The sequence below is a fragment of the Orcinus orca genome, chromosome 5 (genome assembly GCF_937001465.1).
Source record: "Orcinus orca chromosome 5, mOrcOrc1.1, whole genome shotgun sequence".
In the NCBI taxonomy this organism is placed as follows: domain Eukaryota; kingdom Metazoa; phylum Chordata; class Mammalia; order Artiodactyla; family Delphinidae; genus Orcinus; species Orcinus orca.
In genome coordinates this window covers 61,823,580-61,848,038 of record NC_064563.1, presented here as the reverse complement: position 1 = coordinate 61,848,038, position 24,459 = coordinate 61,823,580, and the positions used below count along the sequence as shown (strand labels likewise).

General features: G+C 36.8%; 1 protein-coding gene across 3 annotated transcripts in view; it reads left to right on the top strand.

Annotated features, from left to right (window-relative positions):
• Positions 1-24,459, top strand: part of GNB4 (G protein subunit beta 4) — a 59,952-nt gene that overhangs the window by 23,272 nt on the left and 12,221 nt on the right. Inside the window, exons 2-8 of one of the 3 annotated variants that reach the window (XM_004270518.3) lie at positions 5,939-6,036; positions 17,138-17,176; positions 17,892-17,998; positions 20,156-20,219; positions 21,870-22,032; positions 23,072-23,138; positions 23,241-23,442. In XM_004270518.3, coding sequence (XP_004270566.1) covers positions 5,980-6,036; positions 17,138-17,176; positions 17,892-17,998; positions 20,156-20,219; positions 21,870-22,032; positions 23,072-23,138; positions 23,241-23,442 — 699 coding nt within the window. In that variant the 5' untranslated portion in view covers positions 5,939-5,979. The remainder of the gene's footprint in view (positions 1-5,938; positions 6,037-17,137; positions 17,177-17,891; positions 17,999-20,155; positions 20,220-21,869; positions 22,033-23,071; positions 23,139-23,240; positions 23,443-24,459) is intronic. The other 2 variants (XM_033429480.2, XM_033429481.2) reach the window with 2 other exon arrangements.

Sequence of the window (24,459 nt, the reverse complement as noted above, 5' to 3'; positions counted from 1 at the left end):
GAAAAGTTAGTTCCTGTTTTTAGCAACAGATATGATAGGCGGGGAAGGCTGCTATGACATTTTTCAGGCATCCAGAGAGAGTTTGCCGTGTTCAGTAGCGGAAGAAAAGTAATTTTCACTCTACCCTTCTGAGTTCTTGGGTGAGACCCCATGTAATAAAAGATTAACAAGAGAAAAACACACAGAAGTTTATTAATATGTATACCTCCAGTATACATGTGAAATACCCAGGGAAAAATGAGTAACTCCCTGAGGGTAGCCCAAGCCACCAGCTTAAATATTGGGTTGGCCAATAACTTTGTTCAGGTTTTCCCGTAACAGCTTAAGGAAAAGTCCGAATGAACTTTTTGGCCAACCCAATACCATCTTCAGCTAAAGACAAAAGAAAGGTTGGGAGGTTAGGGGTGGAGACTAGGCTTGGGAGAATCCTAAGAAAAGCAAGGGTAGGGTTTGATATGCAGATTTAAATCCCAAGACTCTAGTCATTTATAGTCATCCCTCACTTCTGGTACCCAGAGGGAGACACCCTTACAAATGGAGATTTGCTTTGTAAATGTCACTCTCCATTGCAAAGGGGTAATTTCTACTCTTGTTTTCAGAGTTTCTCTTGTGTCTGTTGTTTCTCAAGATAATCCTCCTGCCTAAGAGGCATATTTTGGGTAGGCATATTTTCCTACCCTTCATTGGGCACAGGCATCACAAGGGTTCTGATTTTGCTGCTTGGAAACGTTTCTCAGACAATCCGTTGCCTTATAATTACCCCCTTCTTTTCCATTATGCCTGCTTAAACTTAGCTGAAGTCATTGGGCATGAGACTTGAGAATTCAGAATTCCATATGAGGAAATAGGGTCATGTAAAGGCAACTGTCTTTGAAAGTTCTTAAACATAGAAAAAGGACTGTAAGTGATGGTGAAATATAGAATCAAGGAGTTTTTTTTTTTCTTAAAGGGAGAGACTTGAGTGTGTAACCCCTAATGGAAAGGATGCAGTCGAAAGTGAAATGCTCCCCAGAAGCTGTTTGCTGAATGAAAATGAGGAATTATAACTTTACAGTAGACGTGAATACACTGATCAATCTTAGCTTCACTAATAGCGGCATAAACATTAAGTTCATTCTGATGTATTGTAATATGAAGTCTAGTCTCACCTAGAAGTATTCTTGCCAAATACATTGAACTTGAATATCATGTAGCCTGTAGATCTAACTTCCTTCCAGTTCATAGGCAGTATAGAGTATAGAGAAACAAGTTAAACAATACCATGGGAAGTAAACAGAATGTGGGACATTTTACAGGACAGCTGTCTCCAATAAGTCAATTAGCATAGAGAAAAAAAGAAAGCAGGACATGGATTCTTCTGGATGGAGAGATTTAAGAGATAAAACCAAATATATAGTCCTTTAATTGGATCCTAATTTGAACAAATCTGATGTAGAAGACATTGGTGGAATAATTGGGGAAATTTGAAAATGGACTGGGTATTCGCTACTAAATAGTTGGTGTTAATTTGGGAGGTTTGTTAATGGTATTATGGTTTAGTAGGAAAATGTCTTGATATTTTTGGAGATGTGTACCTGAAGTGTTTAGGGGTAAAGTATCTTTTTTCTTTTATAAATTTATTCATTTATTGGCTGTGTTGGAGTCTTCGTTGCTGCTCGCGGGCTTTCTCTAGTTGCGGTGAGCGGGGGCTACTGTTGGTTGCGGTGCGTGGGCTTCTCATTGCGGTGGCTTCTCTTGTTGTGGAGCACAGGCTCTAGGCGTGCGGACTTCAGTAGTTGCGGTGCACGGGCTCAGTAGTTGTGGCTTGCAGGCTCTAGAGCACAGGCTCAGTAGTTGCTCCGCGGCATGTGGGATCTTCCCAGACTAGGGCTCGAACCCGTGTCCCCTGCATTGGCAGGCGGATTCTTAACCCCTGTGCCACCAGGGAAGCCGTAGGGGTAAAGTATCTTGATGTCTGTGATTTTTAAAAAATTTGTTTTATTGAAATATAGTTGATTTATAATGTGTTAATTTCTGTACAGCACAATGATTGTTATACACATATATATATACACATTGTTTTTCATATTCTTTTCCATTATAGTTTGTCACAGGATATTGAATATAGTTTCCTATGCCACACAGTAGGACCTTGTTGTTTATCCATTCTATATATAATAGTTTGCGTCTGCTAATCCCAACTCCACCCCTCTCTCCTTGGCAACCACAAGTCTGTTCTCTGTGTCTGTAATTCTGTTTCTGTTTTGTAGATAAGTCCATTTGTGTCATATTTTAGATTCCACATATAAGCGATATCATATAATATTGGTCTTTCTCTGTCTGACTTCACTTAGTATGATAATCTCTAGGTCCATCCATGTTGCTGCAGATGGCATTATTTAATTATTTTGTATGGCTGAGAAATAATTCCATTGTGTGTGTGTGTGTGTGTATCTTTATCCATTGATGTCTGTGATTGACTTTAAAATACTTCAGCAAAAACAAAAGATGGAGCAAATACAGTAACAGTATTAACAATTTGTAAACCTTCACGGTGGACATTATGGATGTCTGTTATATTAATTTCTCTGCCTTTCTCTGTGTTTGAAATTTATCTTAATAAAAAGACTAAAACAGGGCTTCCCTGGTGGCGCAGTGGTTGAGAGTCCGCCTGCCGATGCAGGGGACACGGGTTCGGGAAGATCCCACATGCCGCGGAGCGGCTGGGCCCGTGAGCCATGGCCGCTGAGCCTGAGCGTCCGGAGCCTGTGCTCCGCAACGGGAGAGGCCACAACAGTGAGAGGCCCGCGTACCGCAAAAAAAAAAAAAGACTAAAACAATCGAGAAAGAGCGAGAGGTTGAGTGTACTAGGTGAAAAGGAATAATCAGAAATGTAAGATTACTGAAAAGGTAGGGAGAGATAGGATTTAAATCTCAGGAGGAGGAATTGACCCAAATGACAGAAAAGTCAGCTTCTCTATTATAACAGAAGGGAAGGAGGAGCATATGATGAGTCAGTCCTCTATGTATCATTTTGTAAAACTAATAGTGGGAAATTGAAAGAGTTCATGTCTGGTGGCTTCTCTTTTCTCTGTGATATAGAAGGTAAGCTCACTTGCTGCAAGAGGGGTTGTGAGAAGATCAGAAGCTGGCGAAGGATGCAAAGGAGCTGAAATCATTGATATTGAGTGGACGTGACGGGTAAAAAGCTGCATATGGTAGCCAGGTGGCTTTGAGGGCCCAGCTAGATTGCTTATATGAACTTGTAGTAGAACTAACTTGCCCCACTGTTTGACTTTTCAATCAGTGTTTGATAGATTGAGTGCTGGCTGAAAGAAAGTACGGAGTTGGATTCATCGGAGTTGTGATTTTTGTCAGTTGAATGTGACCAAATAGAAGGGCAGGGGAAACTAGGGTACTGGCAGAGTTGTTGATGAAGTGCTGGACCTGAAATTCAGCCTGTGTGAGAAGGGAGTGCAGCTTGCAACTAGAAGATGAATAAGTTCTGGAGATCTAATGCACAGCATAGCGAGTGTAGTCAGCCGCGCTGTGTTTTATACTTCAAAGCTGCTAAGAGACTAGATCTTAAATGTTCTGTCCACAAAAAAGAAATTGTAATTATGTGATGTGATAGAGGGGTTAGTTAACGCTTTGGTGGTAATCATATAGATATATAAATATCAAATCAACATGTATGTCTTAAACTTACACAATATTATATGCCAATTACACATACCTCAATTTTAAAAAAGGGGGAATTGCCACAAACTCACTATATTTCACATTGGACCCCTCATCTTTCATATGAACCTCCTCCCTGTCATGGACTCTAAAGGGTCTGGGATTTTACCTACTTATAAGCTAATAAATTAGCCTGTTAGTGTTTTGTGGATGCTGGCAGAAGACATAAGACTGTTGGGTCAGAGACCAAGGACTTTATTACTCGCAGCACCCCAAGTAGCATGGTGTGCTGTTGGTTTTTGCCCATTCCCCATGCTCCTCAGTCCCATGGAGGTGACCCAGGTGTGCCTAGATGGATGCCACATATGCATTGGGTTTGCATCGCAGTCTAGAAACACTGAGCTTAGGGAATTTACCACTTTTACAGTAAGAAGCAGCAAGGTCTCTCTTTGTCTTGGGGCAGACGTCGTCTCATCCCTCAAGGTTGCTCACTCCAAATGCAGCCTTGAGAAATGGCTTAGGTAAAAGTGACTAGGGCCTTGTTATTTTGGCATACACAGCAAGAATGTGCAGGGATGCTCGGGGCCCCATGGCCTCTCCTAGTATTCCCCCTCCATAGAGTAGTGGTGGTGATGAGGGAACTGCTTCCTCTTTGTCATTTCTATTCGCAGTACCTCCATCCTTTTGGCACCCAAGCTGGAAAATTTCATTTATTTGGAACAACTCATAGTCTTTCCTGAATAACTCTTGTTAGCTGCAGATAGCTCCTCTTTAGAGGGTCCCTTGTGTGTGTGTGGCTTTGGGGGGTAGAAGGGCAGTAGAATTGGGTAAGAGGTGGTTTTGAATGCCCTTAAAAGTTATATGAGACCTCTCTGAGCCCCTTGATATACCTACAGAAAGTCATTCTGTAGAAAGAGAAAAACAAAGCAGGTGTGAAGAGAAAAGCAGGACAGGTAGAGAAAGAATACTGCCAGTTTCCAGTCTCTGTTTTCTTCCTGAGGTCATAACATCCTTGCCTTTTACTTCTGGGATTCATGCTAAATGCTTAGAATGAATTTTCCTTTAGTTCTTAGATTATTTTCAGGTTGGTTAATGTACTGGAGCATGAAGTGTCTCAGGTGCTAGAGATGTAGCAAAGAGTAAAGCGAGCAAAGTCCCTGCCTTACGGAGCTTATACTCTACTAGGAGGAAGCAGACAACAAATAAGCGAACACATGTTCGATGGCATTGAGTATTACAGTGAAAAACAAGACAGGGTAAGGGGCCTAGTTGGGTACCTATGTGCTATCAGTGAAGGTTGCTCTGAGAAGGTAACATCTGAACCGAGGTAAGGGTGGAAGCAGTGAAGATATCGGGGCAAGCAAGAGGGTTCCAGGCAGAGGTAAGAGCAAGTGCAAAGACTGAAGCTGGAGCCTGCTTAGTGTGTTCAAGGAACATCAAGAAAGCTTTCGAGTGGCTGGAGCAGAGAGGGAGAGGGGGAGGAGAGATATGAGGTCAGAGGGTGTGTGTGTAAGAGACTGTGTAGGGGACTCTGTGGGTCAAGATAAAGAGTTAGATTTTGCTCTGAGTGGAGTGAAAAGCCATTGTAGGATTTAAAGCAGAAGAGTGACTCCTGTTTTCAAAGCATCTTTGGTTATTATATTTAGAATAGACTGGAGAGTGGGCAAGGGCAGTAGAAAGGAGGCCAGGTGGATGATGGTGTCTTGGACCAAGGTAGTCAAAGTGGAGGTAATCAGAGTTGGTCAAATCCTGGATATTTTTTGAAGGAATGCCTGACATAATTTGCTGATGGATTAGATGTAGGGTGTGAAAGAAACAGAACAGAGCCGTTAAGGATGACTCCCAGGTTTTTGGCTTAAACAATTGGAAGGATGGAATTGCCATTTGCAGAGATGGGGAAGACTTAAGGGTGGTGTGGGGTTCAATTTTGAAATAAGTTGAGGTGTCTGTTAGGCATCCAAGTGTGGATGTCTACTGGTGCCCTTGAAACTGTTGTAAAGTATTTCTCCCTGGACTCCATTCTAGTACTGATTCTCTATAATTAAGTCTTGAATACTGCAACTCAAGCTGTCTCTTCCTTCCTCTGATCCCATTCCTCCATAAAATCCTTTAGCAAATAATCTAGATCTATATTTACTGAGCAGTTTTAAGTTCCAGTAATAATTATCTCACTTGAGTTTCAGAGGGACCAAAAGGAAGTTACATGTCAATATTTAAAAAGCAGATTAATATGTAAATGGAGAACTGAGTCAGTTTGTCTCTCTTTCTTTTTGAATAGTGACTTTCATTTGTTAGTTTCTGAGGTAAACAAATTCAAGGATGAGTGAGCTGGAACAGTTGAGGCAGGAAGCCGAGCAGCTGCGGAATCAGATCCAGGTAAGAGCAAACTTTTTCATTTTGAAATTTTAACATTTTTATGTAATACCAGCAATGAACAAAATTTGTGTAGTAGTTTATCAGTCTACGTATATTAAATAATTTATAAGGTGAGAAATGGTCAATTTATTTTTATCATGCCTCTAAAGAACTCTCCAAAAATCATTCCTAACAAATACCTATGTGGACCAACGGCCCCTGTGTCCCTAAGAAGTTAATAGTGCACATGTAATCTCTGCTGACATGATAATATTTCTCTTCTACTCACACACCTGGAATCATAGTTTGATTTTTGGTATGTTGAGGCATAATGTAATATCATAATGTTACACAATATCATAATATCACATAATGTAATCTATTAGAAAATTAATCTCTAAACCATTAGATTGCAGAAAAACATTAAAAATGATTAGTGGCGTAATGAAGATGTCTGTCATCTTTACTCTTGGAAATCAACTCAAAACAGTAAAGAGCATAATGAACAAATACAAGCTTCATCTTTAACAAAATTAAAGACACTTAGAACTTCAAAACCTAATAGAGTGGGGAAAAGTTGTCAAATGTTAGGGTGTGGAAAGGCTCTGAGAGAGGGTTTCTGCGGCTGTAAATCTCATATTCCCTCAGGGACAACATCATTCCTTTCTTTTGGAACAGTGAAAACAGATGCTTCCCTGGACTGAGAAATATCAAGGAGGGCAGAGATAAACATGAAAGGATATAGACATGCTGTCTTTTAGGAACCCTCTTGGTGAGAAGGTAGAGGAGAGACCGAATTGTGTGTAGCCTGCTGCTGCCTACTTCTTTTCACAGGGAAAAAGTAAGAGCTACACAACTTACAAATATAAATGAAAAACTTCATAACGAAGCATGGAGAATCCAAGTTATTAGTAACTTGGAACACTGCTGTGATCTGTCCAGTATGAATCTTTGGCAATAGCGATTTCAGAATTACTTATCTAATTTAAAAGTGAAGAATAAGAAAAAAGGAACAATCATAGGATCTATGCAAAGATATTACAGGAAAGAGATGAAAGGAGCAGGAAAAACAAGGGATGGGGGAAGAACACTCAGCAGAAAAATGTTGGTTCTGAGCGGATTAAAATCATAATCATTCTAATCACCAGGAATTCAAGGAAGTTAATGATTTAGATGTGAATGAGAACTCTGAGTGGATACCTTAGGTGTCTGAACAAACCTGTCAAAACAAAGGAGGGATTTATTTTTTCTGGGATGATTAGAGAAGGCTTCATAGGCTAATCTCTGAGTTAAGATGTTGCTACCACCACCAGAATGGATTCTCCACCATCTCTACTTTGTGTCACTTGCTCCAGATGCTGAGCAGGAATGACTGATTGGCCAAGCACATTGGTCACATGGCCGTCTCATTTTTTAAAATCTTTTCTCTGTATCTGTAAACTTGGATTTTTGTTTTTTGTCTTTTTTTAACTTGCACATATAAGTGAGATTATGTGGTATTTGTCTTTCTCTGTCTGACATATTTCTCTTAGTGTAATGCCCTCAAGGTCCATCCATGTTATCACCACAAATGGCAAGGTAGTCTTTTTTTATGGCTGAATAATATTCCATTGTGTGTATGTATGTGTGTGTGTGTGTGTATGTATCTCACATTTTCTTATCCTTTCATCTGTCAACAGATACTTAGGTTGTTTCCATATCTTGATTATTGTAAATAATGCTGCAGTGAACATGGGGGTGCATATATCTTTTTGAGTTAGGGTTTTTGTTTTCTTTAGATAAATACCCAGAAGTGGAACTGTTGGATCATATGGTGGTTCTTTTTTTAATTTTTGAGGAACCTACATACTGTTTTCCATAATGGCTGCGCCAATTTGCAGTCCCACCATCAGTGCTCAGTGTTCCCTTTTCTCCACACCCTCGTCAACACTTGCTATTTCTTCTCGTTTTGATGATGGCCATTCTGACAGATGTGAGTTGCTATCTCATTGTGGTTTTTATTTGCATTTCCTTGATGATTAGTGATGTTGAACACATTTTCATGTACCTGTTGGCCATCTGTATGTCTCCTTTGGAAAAATGCCAGTCAGACCCTCTGCCCATTTTATTTATTTTTATTATTTTATTTTTTGGCTACGTTGGGTCTTCATTGCTGTGTGCAGGCTTTCTCTAGTTGTGGCAAGTGGGGGCTGCTCTGTTGTGGTGTGTGGGCCTCTCACTGCAGTGGCTTCTCTTTGTTGCGGAGCACAGGCTCTAGGCATGTGGGCTGCAGTAGTTGTGGCTCATGGACTCTAGGGCACAGGCTCAGTAGTTGTGGCACACGGGCTTAGTTGCTCCGTGGCATGTGGGATCTTCCCGGACCAGGGCTCAAACCCGTGTCCCCTGCATTGGCAGGCGGATTCTTAACCACTGTGCCACCAGGGAAGTCCCCTTCTGCCCATTTTAAAAATCAGATTATTTGTTTTATTTTTCTGTTGAGCTCTATGAGTTCTTTATATGTTGTGGATATTAATCCCTTATCAGATATACGATTTGCAAATATTTCTCCCATTCAGTAGGTTGCCTTTTCATTTTATTGATGGTTTTCTTTGCTGTCAGAAGCTTTTTAGTTTAATGTAGTCCCACTTGTTTATTTTTGCTTTTGTTATCTTTGCTTTTGTGGTCAAATCCAAAAAATCATCACGAAGACTGATGTCAGGGAGCTTACTGCATATGTTTTCTTCCAGGAGTTTTATGATTTCAGATCTTGCATTCATATCTTTGATCCATTTTGAGTTAATTTTTGTGTATTATGTAAGATAGTGGTCCAGTTTCATTCTTTTGCACGTAGCTGTCCAGTTTTCCCAGCACCACTTACTGAAGAGACTGTCTTTTCCCCGTTTTGTATTCTTGGCTCCTTTGTTGTAAATTAATTGATCATATATGTGTGGATGTATTTTTCTGCTGTCTGTTCTGTTCCGTTGATCTCTGTATCTGTTTTTGTGCCAATATCATACTGTCTCAATTACTATAGCTTTGTAATATAGCTTGAAATCAGGGCATGTGATGCCTCCAACTTTGTTCTTCTTTCTCAAGCTTGATTTGGCTATTTGAGGTCTTTTCTGGTTTCATACAAATTTTAGGATTGTTTGTTCTATTTCTGTGGAAAATGTTATTGGGATTTTGATAGAGATTGCATCGAACCTGTAGATTGTTTTGGGTAGTCGGGACATTTTAACAGTACTTCCAGTCTGTAAGCACAGAATATCTTTTCATTTATTTGTATCATCTTCAATTTCTTTCATCAGCGTCTTAGTTTTCAGTGTACAGGTCTTTCACCTTCTTGGTTAAATTTATTTCTAGGTAATTTATCCTTTTTGATGCAATTGTAAATGGAATTGTTTTCTTAATTTCTCTTTGTGATAGTTCTTTATTAGTGTATAGAAATGCAGTTGATTTCTGTATATTTATTTTGTATCCTGCAACTTTACCAAATTCATTTATTCTCAGTTTTGATGGAGTCTTTAATGTTTTTTGTATATAATATCATGTCATCTGCAAGTAGCAATAGTTTTACTTCTTCCTATCAAATTTGGATGCCCTTTATTGATTTTATTTCTTTTCTTTGCCTAATCACTCTGGCTAGGACTTCCAATGCTATGCTGAATCCAAGTGGCAAGCATGGGCATCCTTGCCTTGCTCCTGATCTTAGAGGGAAAACTTTCAGCTTTTCACCATTGAGTATCTTATATATGTCATATATGGCCTTTATCATGTTGAGGTACATTCCCTCTATATCCACTTTGTTGAGAATTTTTATCATAAATGGATATTGGATATTGAATTTTGTCAAAAGCTTCTTATGCATCTGTTGAGGTGATTTTATGATATTTATCCTTCATTTTGTTAATGTGGTGTATCACATTGATTGATTTGTGGGTGTTGAACCATACTTGCATCCCTTGAATAAATCCCACTTGATCATGGTGTATGATCCTTTTGATGTGTTGTTGAATTCTGTTTGTTAATATTTCCTTGAGGATTTTTGAATCTATGTTCGTCAGGGATATTGGCCTACAATTTTCATTTCTTGTGGTGTTCTTGTCTGGAGTGACTGGCCAGTCACTTGGTCATGTGCTGATCTCATTTAATGCTTGTAGCAACCCTATGAGGTAGATGGTGTTACTTCGTAGCTGAGGAGACTGAGCCTCAGTGAGATTAAGTAACTGGCGAAGGTAACATAACTATGAAGTGGTAGATCAGGACTCAAGCCAGGTGTATTTTGGTTCCAGAGCCCGTGCCATAGGTACCCCTGTGGCCCTGCCTCCCCATCATGTCTGCTAAGATCTGGCTCTGTAGCCTGTGCTATAGCATTATGAATCTGGTGGTCATTCCCTGAACATGCATTGCTCTTTTCCACTTTGTTGCCTTTTATCAAATGGTTTCCTTTGCCTGGAATTATACTACCTCTGCTCTAATTTTGTTCCTGGGACTTGTATTCATTGAATCCTAGTCTTCCTCTAAAAAACCTCACCAGAGTCCTGCACTTGGATTTCTTATTCTTTTGTTGGAAGGCAGCGTTGCCTGGTGGAAAGGACATGGATTCCATCTTTTAATTATTTTGTGGCCAGGACGTGTTTACAGCTTTTTTTGATGCTTAATGTCTCTGCCCACTATATAGGTTTGCGGAGAGGAGTAAACAAAATGACATGTAAAGGATTTAGATCAATGCCAGTAAGTGGCAGTTCCTTACTTGTACAGCCCTTTGGATTTGTGTTACAAGGCTGATTACAGCCCACCTGATATTATCGTTCCTTGTGCACATTTGTCTTTACTACCTGTGCTTGGCTGGGAAATTCTGTGTTTTAATTATCTTTGTATCTCACCAGCATCCAAGCAGAATGTCATGGGCATAGTTGCTCACTGAATCATCTTCCGTGATTTCAAGTAACCATGTGTATGTAAAATACCATGTACTTTTCTTATCAGTTTAATCATGTCATGCTATATTTAAAGACCATTTCTTCCTTCTTTCCTTTTTTTCCCCCTTAATTCCAGAAATATATTTTAACTATATATTTAACTATGGTATAAACACATGACATAATAGAAATGTATGCTATTTGGTGCAATACATGATTCATTTAAAAAGTTTATTTTATTTTATATTGGAGTAGCATTGATTATAATTCATTTTAAGTTAAAAAAACAGAAATATAGAAAATGTAGATTGTCTTTTGTAATTGTTACTTGTTTGATTTGGAGTGAGAAACACCACTTTTATTTTGCAGAAAGATATTAATATCAGAGCTTTATTTTTTAAGGAATTCAGCTGTTAATTGGGAATGATTCTCTTAATATTCCGTTTTATAATGGATAAAAGTGTTCATAAGTTCAGTAATTTTAACTTGCAGTGTTTTAATTGTGTTGTTAATATTAAGGTAAGCTCTATGAGGGCAGGGATTTCTGGTTTGTCTACTGCTCTATCCATGGTGCCTAGCATAGTACCTGACACAGTGTGCAACAGATTTTTTTATTGAATGACTGAATTAAGAAAGATGATCTAAACAGTGATAGTTCATTTTCATAAAGCTTAAAATCAGAGAGCTCTTTTTAGAATTGTCTTCTACTCCAGCATTTTTGGACATGGCTCAGGCTGTCACTGTTGTTTCTGGAAATTCTTTTCATTGTAGGAAAGTGGGCTAAATTATTCCTTGCCAAATGAGGTTTCTAAACCCACAATCTGAGAATGAGAGAATCAAATCATATGTTTGTGTAACTACTTATGAACACCCTTACATAGAAATATTCTAAGTGCTTATAAATAGGTTGAAAAGGCCGCCAAAAAGATTGCATACTTATCCAGTCTTTGTTGCAGACGGTGGCAGGCATCCCCTGGCTGAATGGAACAGGTTGTCCTTTGGGGACAGTAATTCAACAAATCGTGTGTGCCTCTCTGCACAGAAGCGTGCACAGCACACTGGGGAAGAACAAAGTTGAAGACAACACTACCCTAACCTTTGGGGGAAAAAATTGGAACAAATCTAGTAGGAAGAATTAATTGTGCTTCCCATGTATATGAATCCTCTAAATTTATTATTAACTGATAAACTTGATTTAAAACATTTTGTTGCTTATTAAACATGTTCTTTGTTTGCCGTTACTTATTTTGTTTCACTATCTTCTGTTTAATAATTCTCTTCAGTTTGTGTAAAAATTTAAGGTCTTTTTGAAAGACTATCCTATAATACTTAGGCAAAAACACCTGCTTACATGTAGGGAATTTGCTTTTAATATAAAAATATAACTCATTATATAAAAAATTATTTTCCTGACCTACTGTATCTTTTTATCATGTTAGATCAAAAGTATTTTATTTCTGGGCTTCCCTGGTGGCTCAGTGGTTGAGAGTCCGCCTGCTGATGCAGGGGAAACGGGTTCGTGCCCCAGTCCAGGAAGATCCCACATGCCGCTGAGTGGCTGGGCCCGTGAGCCATGGCCGCTGGGCCTGCACGTCCGGAGCCTGTGCTCCACAATGGGAGAGGCCACAACAGTGAGAGGCCCGTGTACCGCAAAAAAAAAAAAAAAGTATTTTATTTCTAATAACACCTGTATACAGTATATTTGCAAAGTATTTTAAAGAAGTGTTATTTTTTAATTAAAAAATTTTAATTGAGGTATAGTTGTGCAATATTATATAAGTTTCAGATGTACAACATAGTGATTCATAATTTTTAAAGGTTATATTCCTTTAAAATATTCCTTATTTTAAAGGTTATATTATAAAATATTGGCTATATTCCCTGTGTTGTGCAATATGTCCTTGTAGCTTATTTATTTTATACATAGTAGTTTATACCTCTTAATTTCCTAAGCCTATCTTGCCCCTCCCTCTTCCCTCTCCCCACTGGTAACCAGTAGTTTGCTCTCTATATCTGTAAGTCTTTTTCTTTTTTGTTGTATTCACTAGTTTGTTTTATTCTTTAGATTCCACATCTAAGTGATATCATACAATATTTGTCTCAACTAAAAGCTGCTTCTTTGAAAACATAAACAAAATTGATAAAGCTTTAGCCAGAGTCATCAAGAAAAAAGGGAGAGGGCTCAAATCAATAAAATTAGAAATGAAAAAGGAGAAGTTACAATGGACACCACAGAAATACAAAGGATCCTAAGACACTACTACAAGCAACTATATGACAATAAGCTGGACAACTTAGAAGAAATGGACGAATTTTTAGAAAGGTACAACCTTCCAAGACTGAACCAGGAAGAAATAGAAAATATGAACAGCAGAATCACAAGTGCTGAAATTGAAACTGTGATTAAAAAGCCTCCAACAAACAAAAGTCCAGGACCAGATGGCTTCACAGGCGAATTCTATCAAACATTTAGAGAAGAGTTAACACTTATCCTTCTGAAACTATTCCAAAAAATTTCAGAGGAAGGAACACTCCCAATCTCATTCTATGTGGCCACCATCACCCTGATACCAAAACCAGACAAAGATACCACACAAAAAAGAAAATTACAGGCCAGTATCACTGATGAACATAAATGCAAAAATCCTCAACAAAATACTAGCAAGCCAGATCCAATATACATTAAAAGGATCATACACCATGATCAAGTGGGATTTATTCCAAGGATGCAAGAATTTTTCAATATCTGCAAATCAATCAGTGTGATACACCACATTAAGAAATTGAAGAATAAACACCATATGATCATCTCAGTAGATGCAAGAAGAAGCTTTTGACGCAATTCAACACCCATTTATGATAAAAAACTCTCCAGAAGGTGGGCATAGAGGGAACTTACCAACATAATAAAGACCATATATGATAAACCCACAGCAAACATCATACTTAATGGTGGAGAGCTGAAAGCATTTCCTCTAACATCAGGAACAAGAATGTCCACTCTCACCACTTTTATTCAACATGGTTTTGGAAGTCCTAGCCATGGCAATCAGAGAAGAAAAAAATATATAAGGAGGACTTCCCTGGTTGTCCAGTGGTTAAGACTCTGCCCTTCCACTGCAGGGTCTTAGTTGCGGCATGTAGGATCTTTTGTTGTGGTCCACAGGCTCTTCGTTGCAGCGTGCAGCCTTCTCTCTAGTTGTGGCGCACAGGCTCCAGAGCGCATGGGCTCAGTAGTTGCAGTGCGTGGACTCTCTAGTTGTGGCACACAGGCAAAGTAAGTCAGAAAGAGAAAGACATACCATATGATATCACTTATATGTGGAATCTAAAATATGGCACAAATGAACCTATCTGTGAAACAGAACCAGATTTGCAAAGATAGAGATCAGACTTGTGACACAGAGATCAGACTTGTGGTTGCCAAGGGGGAGGGGGGAGGGAGAGGGATGGACTGGGAATTTGGAGTTGGTAGGTGCAAACTATTACATTTAGAGTGGTTAACCAACAAGGTCCTATTGTATAGCACAGGGAACTATATCCAATCTCCTGGGATAAACCAAAATGGAAAAGAATATTTAAAAAAAAGTATATATGTGTAAAACTGAGTCAACTTGGCTGTACAGCAGAGATTGGCACAACATTGTAAATCAACTCTACTTTGATTTAAAAAAATAAAGTCTACTTTGTTTGATATGAATATTGGTACTCCAGCTTTCTTTTGATTTCTGTTTGCATGGAATACCTTTTTTACATCCCCTCGCTTTCAGGCTGTATGTGTCCCTAGATCTGAAGTGGGTCTCTTGTAGACAGCATATGTACAGGTCTTGTTTTTGCATCCATTCAGCCAGTCTGTGTCTTTTGGTTGGAGCATTTAATCCATTTACATTTAAGGTAATTATCGATATGTTCTTATTGCCGTTTTGTTAGTTGTTTAGGATTTGTTTTGGTAGGTCTCTTTTCTTCCCCTTTTGTTCTCCTGTGATTTGATGACTATCTTTAGTCTTGTGTTTGGATTGCTTTTTCTTTTTTGTGTGTGTATCTATTGTAGATTTTCACTTTGCGGTTATCATGAGGTTTTGATATAGCAGTCTATATATATACAAGATTGTTTTGACTTGCTGGTCTTTTAATTTCAAATATATTTCAATTATCCTGCATTTGCATTCTCCTCATGATTGCTGGTTTTGATATCATATTTGTTTGGGGATGATTTTCTACCTTTACTCTATGTTTGCCTTTACTGGTGAGCATTCCTTTTTGTAATTCTCTTGTTTCTAGTTGTGGCCTTTTCTTTTCTGTCTAGAGATGTTCCTTTAACATTTGTTGTAAAGCTGGTTTGGTGGTGTTCTGCCTATGTTTTCATCTAGGAGTTTTATGGTTTCTGGTCTTACATTTAGGTCTGCAATCCATTTTGAGTTTATTTTTGTATATGGTATTAGAGAATGTTCTAATTTCATTCTTTTACATGTAGCTGTCAAGTTTTCAAGTACTATGTATTTTTTAAAATATTTCTGAAATGACTTGGGTTATACTGTAAATACTCTTCCCATCACCTCAATTTCTAGTTGCCAGAACAAATAGAAGGGAACTCAGAACTCTTGCTTTTTGGTGATGCTTATTAACAAATATTACTCTGAATACAATGGGCTTATTAAATCAGTCTAGTTCAGTTTATTGGGGGGATGCAATTAAAAATCTTTTAACCATAAACCAAAAGTATATTTGTGCAATAGAATAGAATTGTGTGTCTATATATAAAGCCATATATCTATGGCCAATTGATTTTTTAGCAAGGGTAACAAGACAATTCAATAGGGAAAGAATAGTCTTTTCAACAAATATTGCTGGGACAGCTAGATATCCACATGTAAAAGAATGAGTTTGGACTCATACCTCATACCATATATAAAAATTAACTCAAAATGGCACCTAAATGTAACAGCTGAAAGTGTAGAATTTTTAGAAGTAAACCTAGTTGTTAATCTTTGTGACCTTGAATTAGGCAACAGTTTAATATGACACTAAAGCACAAGCAAGAAAGAAAAAAATAGATAAATATACAAATTGGTCTTCATCAAAACTATAAAAACTTGTGTGTCAGAGGAAACTATCAAGAAAGTGAGAACTCAACCTACAGAATGGGAGAAAATATTTGCAAATCATAATCTGATAAGGGTCTAGTATCCAGAATATATAAAGAACTCCTATAACTCAACAATAAACACATAACCCAATTTAAAAATGAGCAAAGAAGTTGATAGACATTTCTCCAAAGAAGATATCCAAATGGCTAATAAGCGCATGTGAAGACACTCCACATGAAAAGATGCTTAGCATCACTAATCATTAGGGAAATGCAAATCAAAACCACACTAAGATGCCATTTGACATCCACTAAGATGGCTGTAATAATTTTTTTTTAAGAAGAAGAAGAATAAAAAGACAAGAACAGTGTTGGTGAGGACATGAAGAAATTGGAACCCTCATACATTCCTTGTGGATATGTAAAGTGGAGCAGCTACTGTGAAAAACCATTTGACAGTTTCTTAAAATGTTAAACATAGTTGCCGTATCACCCACCAATTCCACTTTTAGGTATATACCCAGGATAATTGAAAAGGTATGTTCAAAGCATCATTAATCATAAAACCAAAAAGTAGAAACAGCATAAATGTCCATCATATTAACTAACGGGTAAACCAAATGTCATATTTTTATACCGTGGAATATTACTCAGCCATAAAAAGAAATGAAATACTGACACATGCTACAACTGAATGAACCTTGAAAACATTACACTAAGTGAAAGAAGCCAGACACAAAAAAGGTCATATATTGTATGATTCCGTTTGTATGCAATGTCCAGAATGAGCGATCCATTGGAAAGTAAATTAGTGATCACCTGGGGATGGGGGAAGAGGGAATTGGAAGGTATAGGGATTCTTTTTTGGAGTGATGGAAACGTTCTGGAATTAGGTAATGGGGATGGTTGCACAGCATTGTAAATATGCTAACCAACCCAACTACGCACCTTAAAAATGATTAAAATGGTTAATTTTATGTTATGTGAATTTCATCTCATTAAACCTTTTAAAAATAAAGATTGTGTGGTACAGTAAGAAGTATATTTCAAATCTATATTTCCAATGAAAGTATTATTTTAAATCATATCTAGGGATTTCCATATCTAAATGTATAATTATCTTTCTTTACTTCAGGATGCTAGAAAAGCATGTAATGATGCCACGCTTGTTCAGGTAAAATTTTTATTTTTCCTCAATTCATTTTATTAATTCACATGAAACTGCTTGATACTGATGCAAATGATGTTCAGATTCTCTTTATTAGTGTTTAATTGAAAGGAATATGAGATCTCTATTTAAAAACACTTTGTAATTTGTCAGATGCTGGTAGAAGTGCTTTTTAAAGCATACCTGTTAAAATGGAAGTCCGAAAAAATACAATAAAAATATGTACGTTCATATAGTATATGTTTCTTTTTAGGTAGCTTCTGATTCTTTTGATATGCCCTGGTTAAGATCTTTTTTTCTTATATAAACTATTAGGAAGGTTTCATTAGTTTAATTATTATTGATCATTTTTATTAAGGAGATATTTTATGTGTTGTTTAAATATAAAATTGTCTTTCTTTAGATAGTTAAAATTAGAAATGTTTTACTATTTGATCATCTGTTAGATTTTTATTTGTAGCTGATTTTTAATAAGGTTGGAAGGTATGTCTGTTCTTTTTACTAAATAGTCTACAGAAGATGTTCTCGCTGGAAGGTGTGCAAATAAATCATACTTTTTCTTGAACAACATATTAATCCTATAATGACTCTAGGAATTATTAAAATACCTTCAATAGCTATAAATTTGTTTTATGTCTGCTTTTTTGCCTATTAATTGTTTCTACTTTATTTTCTGAGCTACGTCTAAGGTAAAGAATGACATTCTCGTCACTTCCTGTAGATCACGTCAAATATGGATTCCGTGGGTCGAATACAAATGCGAACAAGACGTACACTGAGGGGTCACCTAGCTAAAATCTATGCTATGCACTGGGGATATGATTCGAGGTTTGTACCTGCCATTTTCAGACTGTGTGCAGAATTATTTTTGTTGAGTCATCATTTGCATTTTCTTTTTAGAAACAACCTATATCTATGAAGTATTTGCAGAAAATGCATCTAATGTGAACGCTTTGCTTTTAATAAAAGTATTCATTGATACTTTAAAAGTTTAGAAACCTTTAATATGGAAAACAGATTTACCTCTCAGAAATATCCTTTATCAAATGATTTAGGCAAAGTGTTCAGGATTTCTTTTCTTTGCAGTGGGGTATTATACTTTTTTTTTTAACATGCCAAGGCAGTTTTATTGTGTATTAACATTGAAATTTCAGTTAATAAGGAAATATTTGTTGAATATTGCTATGTACAAGTTACCAGATCTTGCCGTAATTATTTATTACCTAAATTCACAAAGGATGGAATTACATAAAACAATGACATTTTTGAATACATCTTTTATTCCCCTAACCCCATCATACAAGTGTGTGTATACACACACACACACAGCCACCATCTGGAGTGCAGTTGGATGGTTGGTCTTGATGATTTACTTTGTTCATAGGGTCACAGTGTGGCCTGTGCTTTTTCCAGAGTGTCTGGCACTGCTTCCATAGTGGTTGACTTGTTCCTTTGATTTGGTTCATCTAATTGGGAAAAAGTCTTAACTAAAAAATTATTTTTTAATAGAAGTTGCATACTTTTTCTCTTCTTCCAGGAGAACCTAAAAATGTTGCTACCTGTTGCTAATGCCTGGCACATCTTGATGTAAATAAGATACTTGAATACAGTAATATAGAACTTGTGCCTCTTAGGAGGGAATAAATAAAATTATATAACTGGCAACTGACATAAAGCTAGGCCAAATGTTTTATTCTTTTTCTTGAAGAAGTTTAAGAAGTAATCTGCCCATTGAGATAGCAAATGTGTAAAATACAATCACTTGAAACAATGTTAATGGTTCTTACTTTCTTATAGTTTTCTCAAGACAATTAATCTTAATAGAGAACCCAAAGTGTCAACAGAACCTATCTCACATTGTCTTTCTACCCATTCTGATTATCAACTTGTAACTTAATGTCCTTCTCAACTCAATGCTGATGATGCCAACTGATTTTTGAAGAACTTTAGGTTCCATCCCATACCCTGTGGTTAGATCTTCCCTTTCATAAAACTTACAGTAATTGCTGCGTAAGAACCTGATGTTATTTACCTACAGTGAAGGGTGATGGGGACAGGAAGGTGATTCTTTTCACTGTATATCTGTCCTTTTGTAGTTTTTGAATTTTATACCATAGTGAAAAATAAAATTCCGAAACAAAACAAAAAATTCAGTGGCAGGTAACTTAGTCAAGAGTTCATATTTAGCCTGGCAAACAGAGCTTTCTGTAGTTTAAGCCCAGTCCCCTTTTCTAAACTGTTATTCCCATTTCTTACAAACTCTGTGTAACTGGGAAATTCACAATTCCTGAAATACCTGTTGTATTTTTCCACCTCTTGCCATGGAACATATCCTCCTCATAGAACACAGACTTTTCTATCTTTAGCTTTCGAAATTCCATTTTTTCAAGACTTGTTTTCTTTTGCAAGACTACTTGAGTAACCCAGTTAGCACTTACTTGTCCCTCATTTGTTTTCCTATGGCCTTTATTTTATACCACTCCTCTATTTTCATTTACCTAATTTATTTTATTAAATGTCTTATCCCCACCAGATGATGGAGGGCCCCAGGGTAGGCAGTATAGCCTGTTTTGTACCCATAACACTGCCTTGCATTCACAGGCTCTCAACTGATATTTTTAGATTGAATGAAATGTGGTTCTTAGGCTTATGTGTACTCTACTGTCATTATATTTAAGTCAGTACATACTAAACCAGTCAGCTAATAGCTACCAGAATCTTGAATAAGAACTAGAATGTTGTTACCATGAAAAAGTTGTTATAACCAGAGACATTTCTAGTAAAATGTCTAAAAATATTTAATGTTGAAATTTTTTGGCATGCAGAATAGATTTTTTTTAACTTGTGAGAATATTTTCTGGTATCAAGTTTTTAATTCGAAAAATTATTTTTGTCTTTTCTGAACTGTTCTACATTAATGCAGTGCATAATTTAAACTACTTTTTTCCTCTAAATGTCACATTATTTTTGTGTTTGTTCCTCTAGGCTACTAGTCAGTGCTTCCCAAGATGGAAAATTAATTATTTGGGATAGCTATACAACAAATAAGGTAGAGTTTCTTAATCATCCTCTTACATAACCTTTTATTTGGTTTGATGTCCACCAATTCTTTCCTTTATTACTTCAAGCTTTAATTTCTTTCCAGGATAAATTTACTCCGTTAATTTTAACTCAGATCCTTTCTTTAGACCTAGTGTTTGCTTTTAATATTTAACCTTTTCTTTTTATTCCCAAGGACAACTACAGGAATATAGTTCAGTGTGTCTTATTTGAGTCCCATATTTCATACTTGAATATTAGAAGACAGTGTGCATCAGTTTTACATATAAATGATTTTTTTAAAAGGTCCCATTTCCTAATGTGACAGCGACCCTGCAATTTTTATTTTTAGTTGTGGATAAGCTAGAATGTTTTCTTTGGTCCACGCTAGGCATTGATTTGTGTTTCTGGACTGCTCAGAAGATACAGTAGATTGGAGGCAAATTACAACTTGTTTAGATCCCTTGGTGGTATTTACGCCAGTGGTTCCTCTTAATATGTCCACTGGAAGGAACCCCTGACATAGAGGTGTTGAGTGGTCATGAAGAACCTCCAGAAAAATGCTCACAAGTCAAATACTTCTAGATTCTGTGTGCACTTATACCACTGTTTCTAGTAAAGATTTAGAAGTACTATTTTGTGAAATAAACAGTAACTTCAGCCTGGTTGAGAATTTAAAGCTAGCTAAGACACATTTGTAATATAATAGTTTTTCTGTATCAATCAGAATTGAGTGTGACTTTCAACTATATTTTCCTAAAACAGAAAAATATTCTTTTAGGTTAAGTGAGAGCATAGTAATCCCACAATATGTTGATTCTGTGTATGGGCCACTTAGCCTTTATGTTCCCATTCACATTAAACTTTGCTACCTGACCTGCAAATGCTTGGTGTTGGGTAATAAGGCATCATACAGTGGTATGAGTAGATCAGTGCAAACTATTACCATTGTTTGAATTTGAGCCCAGAATATGTGTTATTAGAAGGTCATAGTTCTTTGTGGAAGAACCACTCTGTTCAACTCCAGTACTTGTATTATTCAGTGTTATGTTAGAGGAAATTCATCTTTTGAGCACTAATGCAAAAACAAAAAATTTTGTTAAGTTCTTTAACATTTACACTTAATATTTCAAATGGCTCTGTTAGTGTTGAAATGTCCTACGTCCTTGTTATTCTTAAAAGAATACTTTCTGAAAAGAGCACTTAAATCCAAATGATTTGATAATAATACAGAAGATATAACAGGCATTTCAGTGTGCATTAGTATTTTATTTTATTTATTTATTTATTTTTGCGGTACGTGGGCCTCTCTCTGTTGTGGCCTCTCCCGCTGCGGAGCACAGGCTCCGGATGCGCAGGCTCAGCGGCCATGGCTCACGGGCCCAGTCGCTCCGCGGCATGTGGGATCTTCCCGGACCGGGGCACGAACCCGTGTCCCCTGCATCTGCAGGCGGACTCTCAACCACTGTGCCACCAGGGAAGCCCTAGTATTTTATTTTTTATTGTTCACTTTCTCAAACCATTTCATTTTTATTTTACTTGGCCTATTTTTAAGTACATTTAAATTGTAGTAATATTTGCTTCATTGTAAGTAGGTTTGAAAAATTAATGACTGTTTTTGTACTCTTGACTTAGTTTTTGTGTTGTATTTGTCCTATAGATGCATGCTATTCCTTTGAGGTCCTCCTGGGTGATGACCTGTGCTTATGCTCCCTCTGGTAATTATGTTGCTTGTGGAGGACTGGACAACATCTGCTCTATATATAACTTGAAAACCAGAGAGGGAAATGTGAGAGTGAGCCGAGAGTTACCGGGTCACACGGGTGAGCATCACTACATATTGTCCTTTTCTCCTAAACCTGCTTCCTCCTGAAGAATGAGCTGATCAAGGAGAAGGAGTGACAAAGTGAGATCAGCTGGTCAAAGGATGCATATTAATCAAGTGAGAGTAGAAATTACCATGAATCTGGGAAACACTGACTTTTTAGAATTATACAAATGATGACCATACTTCTATTTTTCTTTCAAAAAAGTATTGTTTTTAATATTGTACATCAACTATACATCAATGAAAAAGAAAGAAAATAAATAACTCCAAAAAATAGTATTGCTTTTGTAAAAATTATAAATTTATCGTGAAAAATTCAAACAATAATGAAAAATACAAAAAGAAAGCAAATATAATTTTCTGTATTCTCTGCAAACCTATAGCAATTATGGGATTTTGGTGCTTAATTATGTAATTGAAAGTGTGTATCAAGATACATTTATGAAGTATTTTTCACTATGTGATAGTGCATTCAATGTGCACACCATAGTTCAATAATATAGTATTTGGTTAGCAGTGTTAATTAGGAATTTATCACCACTCACCAGGTTTCAGCCTCTCTGGATTCTTGGAAGTACTATTTGGCTGTGCTTTTTACACAATCTCAATAATGGTATTGTTCCTGAAATTTCCATATTTTGAAGCACAGGTGAATTCTGAGCATTTGAGTGCCACCTTTCCTTCCCTGAGGTTTTTAAAATATTTCTCCAAGGTACTTAACCAAGTCTGCTATAGATTATAATAGATATTTGTATTAAGGAGTATCTTTCTCTTAGGTAATTGTAGTAGGTGGAAAGGACTGTGTCTTTTACACAAGTTTGTAACTGAGTCATCAACACAGTAAATACCTGAGAGTTTGTTGATAAAATTCAGTTGCAGGCAGCATAGAGTTGGAAGTAATTAAAAGTAGAACTATAGATTATACTAACAAACACTTGCCCAGGTATTATATGTTTAAAAATATATATTACTGTTTCATACGGTAATTGAATTAATCAGTGATAACCTAACATTTGTTACTCTCTATGCTGTAGGCTACTTGTCCTGCTGTCGTTTTTTAGATGACAGCCAAATTGTTACAAGTTCAGGAGATACAACTTGGTAAGTTTATTCCAGAAGATTACTGATTTTGAGGTTGAGGATGGTAGTAGGAACTAATGTAAGAAAAGAGCAGTCATTAATTATTTCTGTTTTTAATTATAGTGCTTTATGGGACATCGAAACTGCCCAGCAGACCACTACATTCACTGGGCATTCTGGAGATGTGATGAGTCTTTCTCTGAGTCCTGACATGAGGACTTTTGTTTCTGGTGCTTGTGATGCCTCTTCAAAATTATGGGATATTCGAGATGGAATGTGTAGACAGTCTTTCACTGGCCATGTGTCGGATATTAATGCTGTCAGTGTAAGTGAAGAGCATTTCTAAGGAAAATTGATTGTGCATATAAAGTGTCGAACTCTACAGTATGATTTTAACAACAGATTCCCTTCAAGGATTCTTATAAATAGTATGCTTTTATAACATTTAACCCCCAAATAACAAGGGTTTGATTTTTTTTAATGGAAAGGTTTTAATCCATAGGCCTAGGTCCTTATTTGCAGGTAAACAGGAATAAGTTTTTTTTTTTTCTCCCAGATTTAGAGGGATAGATCATCTTGAGCAAACAAGCAGATCATGAGTATCAACAGTGTGTTCAGAGGAGAACAAAGTCCCATATCTCTGGGGTCAAGGGAACAACCCAAAGAGAGACAGTCAGGAAGACAGAGGCAGCTGTTTAGTGTAGAGAGTATAGCTTTTGAAGTCAGCAAACTCTGGATCTCAGTTCTGCTGGGAACCAGCTGTGTGAGATCAGGTGGGCTACTTAACCTCTGTGAGCTACACATTCCTCAGTAGGAATAATGCTACCTACATTAAAGAATAATGTGAAGACTAAATGAAACTATAGACTGGATGCTCAATAAATGGTATAAATTATTTATAATCTCCTTCATATTGGAAAAAAAAAACCCTCAAAAAGGTATCCACAAATAGATTAAGCCAGACAATAAGTACTTAGTTCTTATTTCAAAAAAGTATTGTTTTTAATATGGTACATCAACTATACATCAATGAAAAAGAAAGAAAATAAATAAATAACTCCAAAAATGAGAATGAACTAGTCATATGTCTTTATAAATTAAAACTAAAATGGCATTTTGAATGACAATCAAAATGATTTAGCAAACAGTCAGCATTGAGGAGAGGGATATTAAGAGGAGGTGGGATACTGCTTGACTTAGGTAAATTGTCCTATGTGGATCAGATGCCAAAATGTATAGATATGACTAGAATTTCCTAAAGCACTGTAATTGCAAGTGTTTATGGGTGTAAGATACACTCTAATTTTGCAAGAAGATATTTTTTGGGAAAAATTCGTTTTTA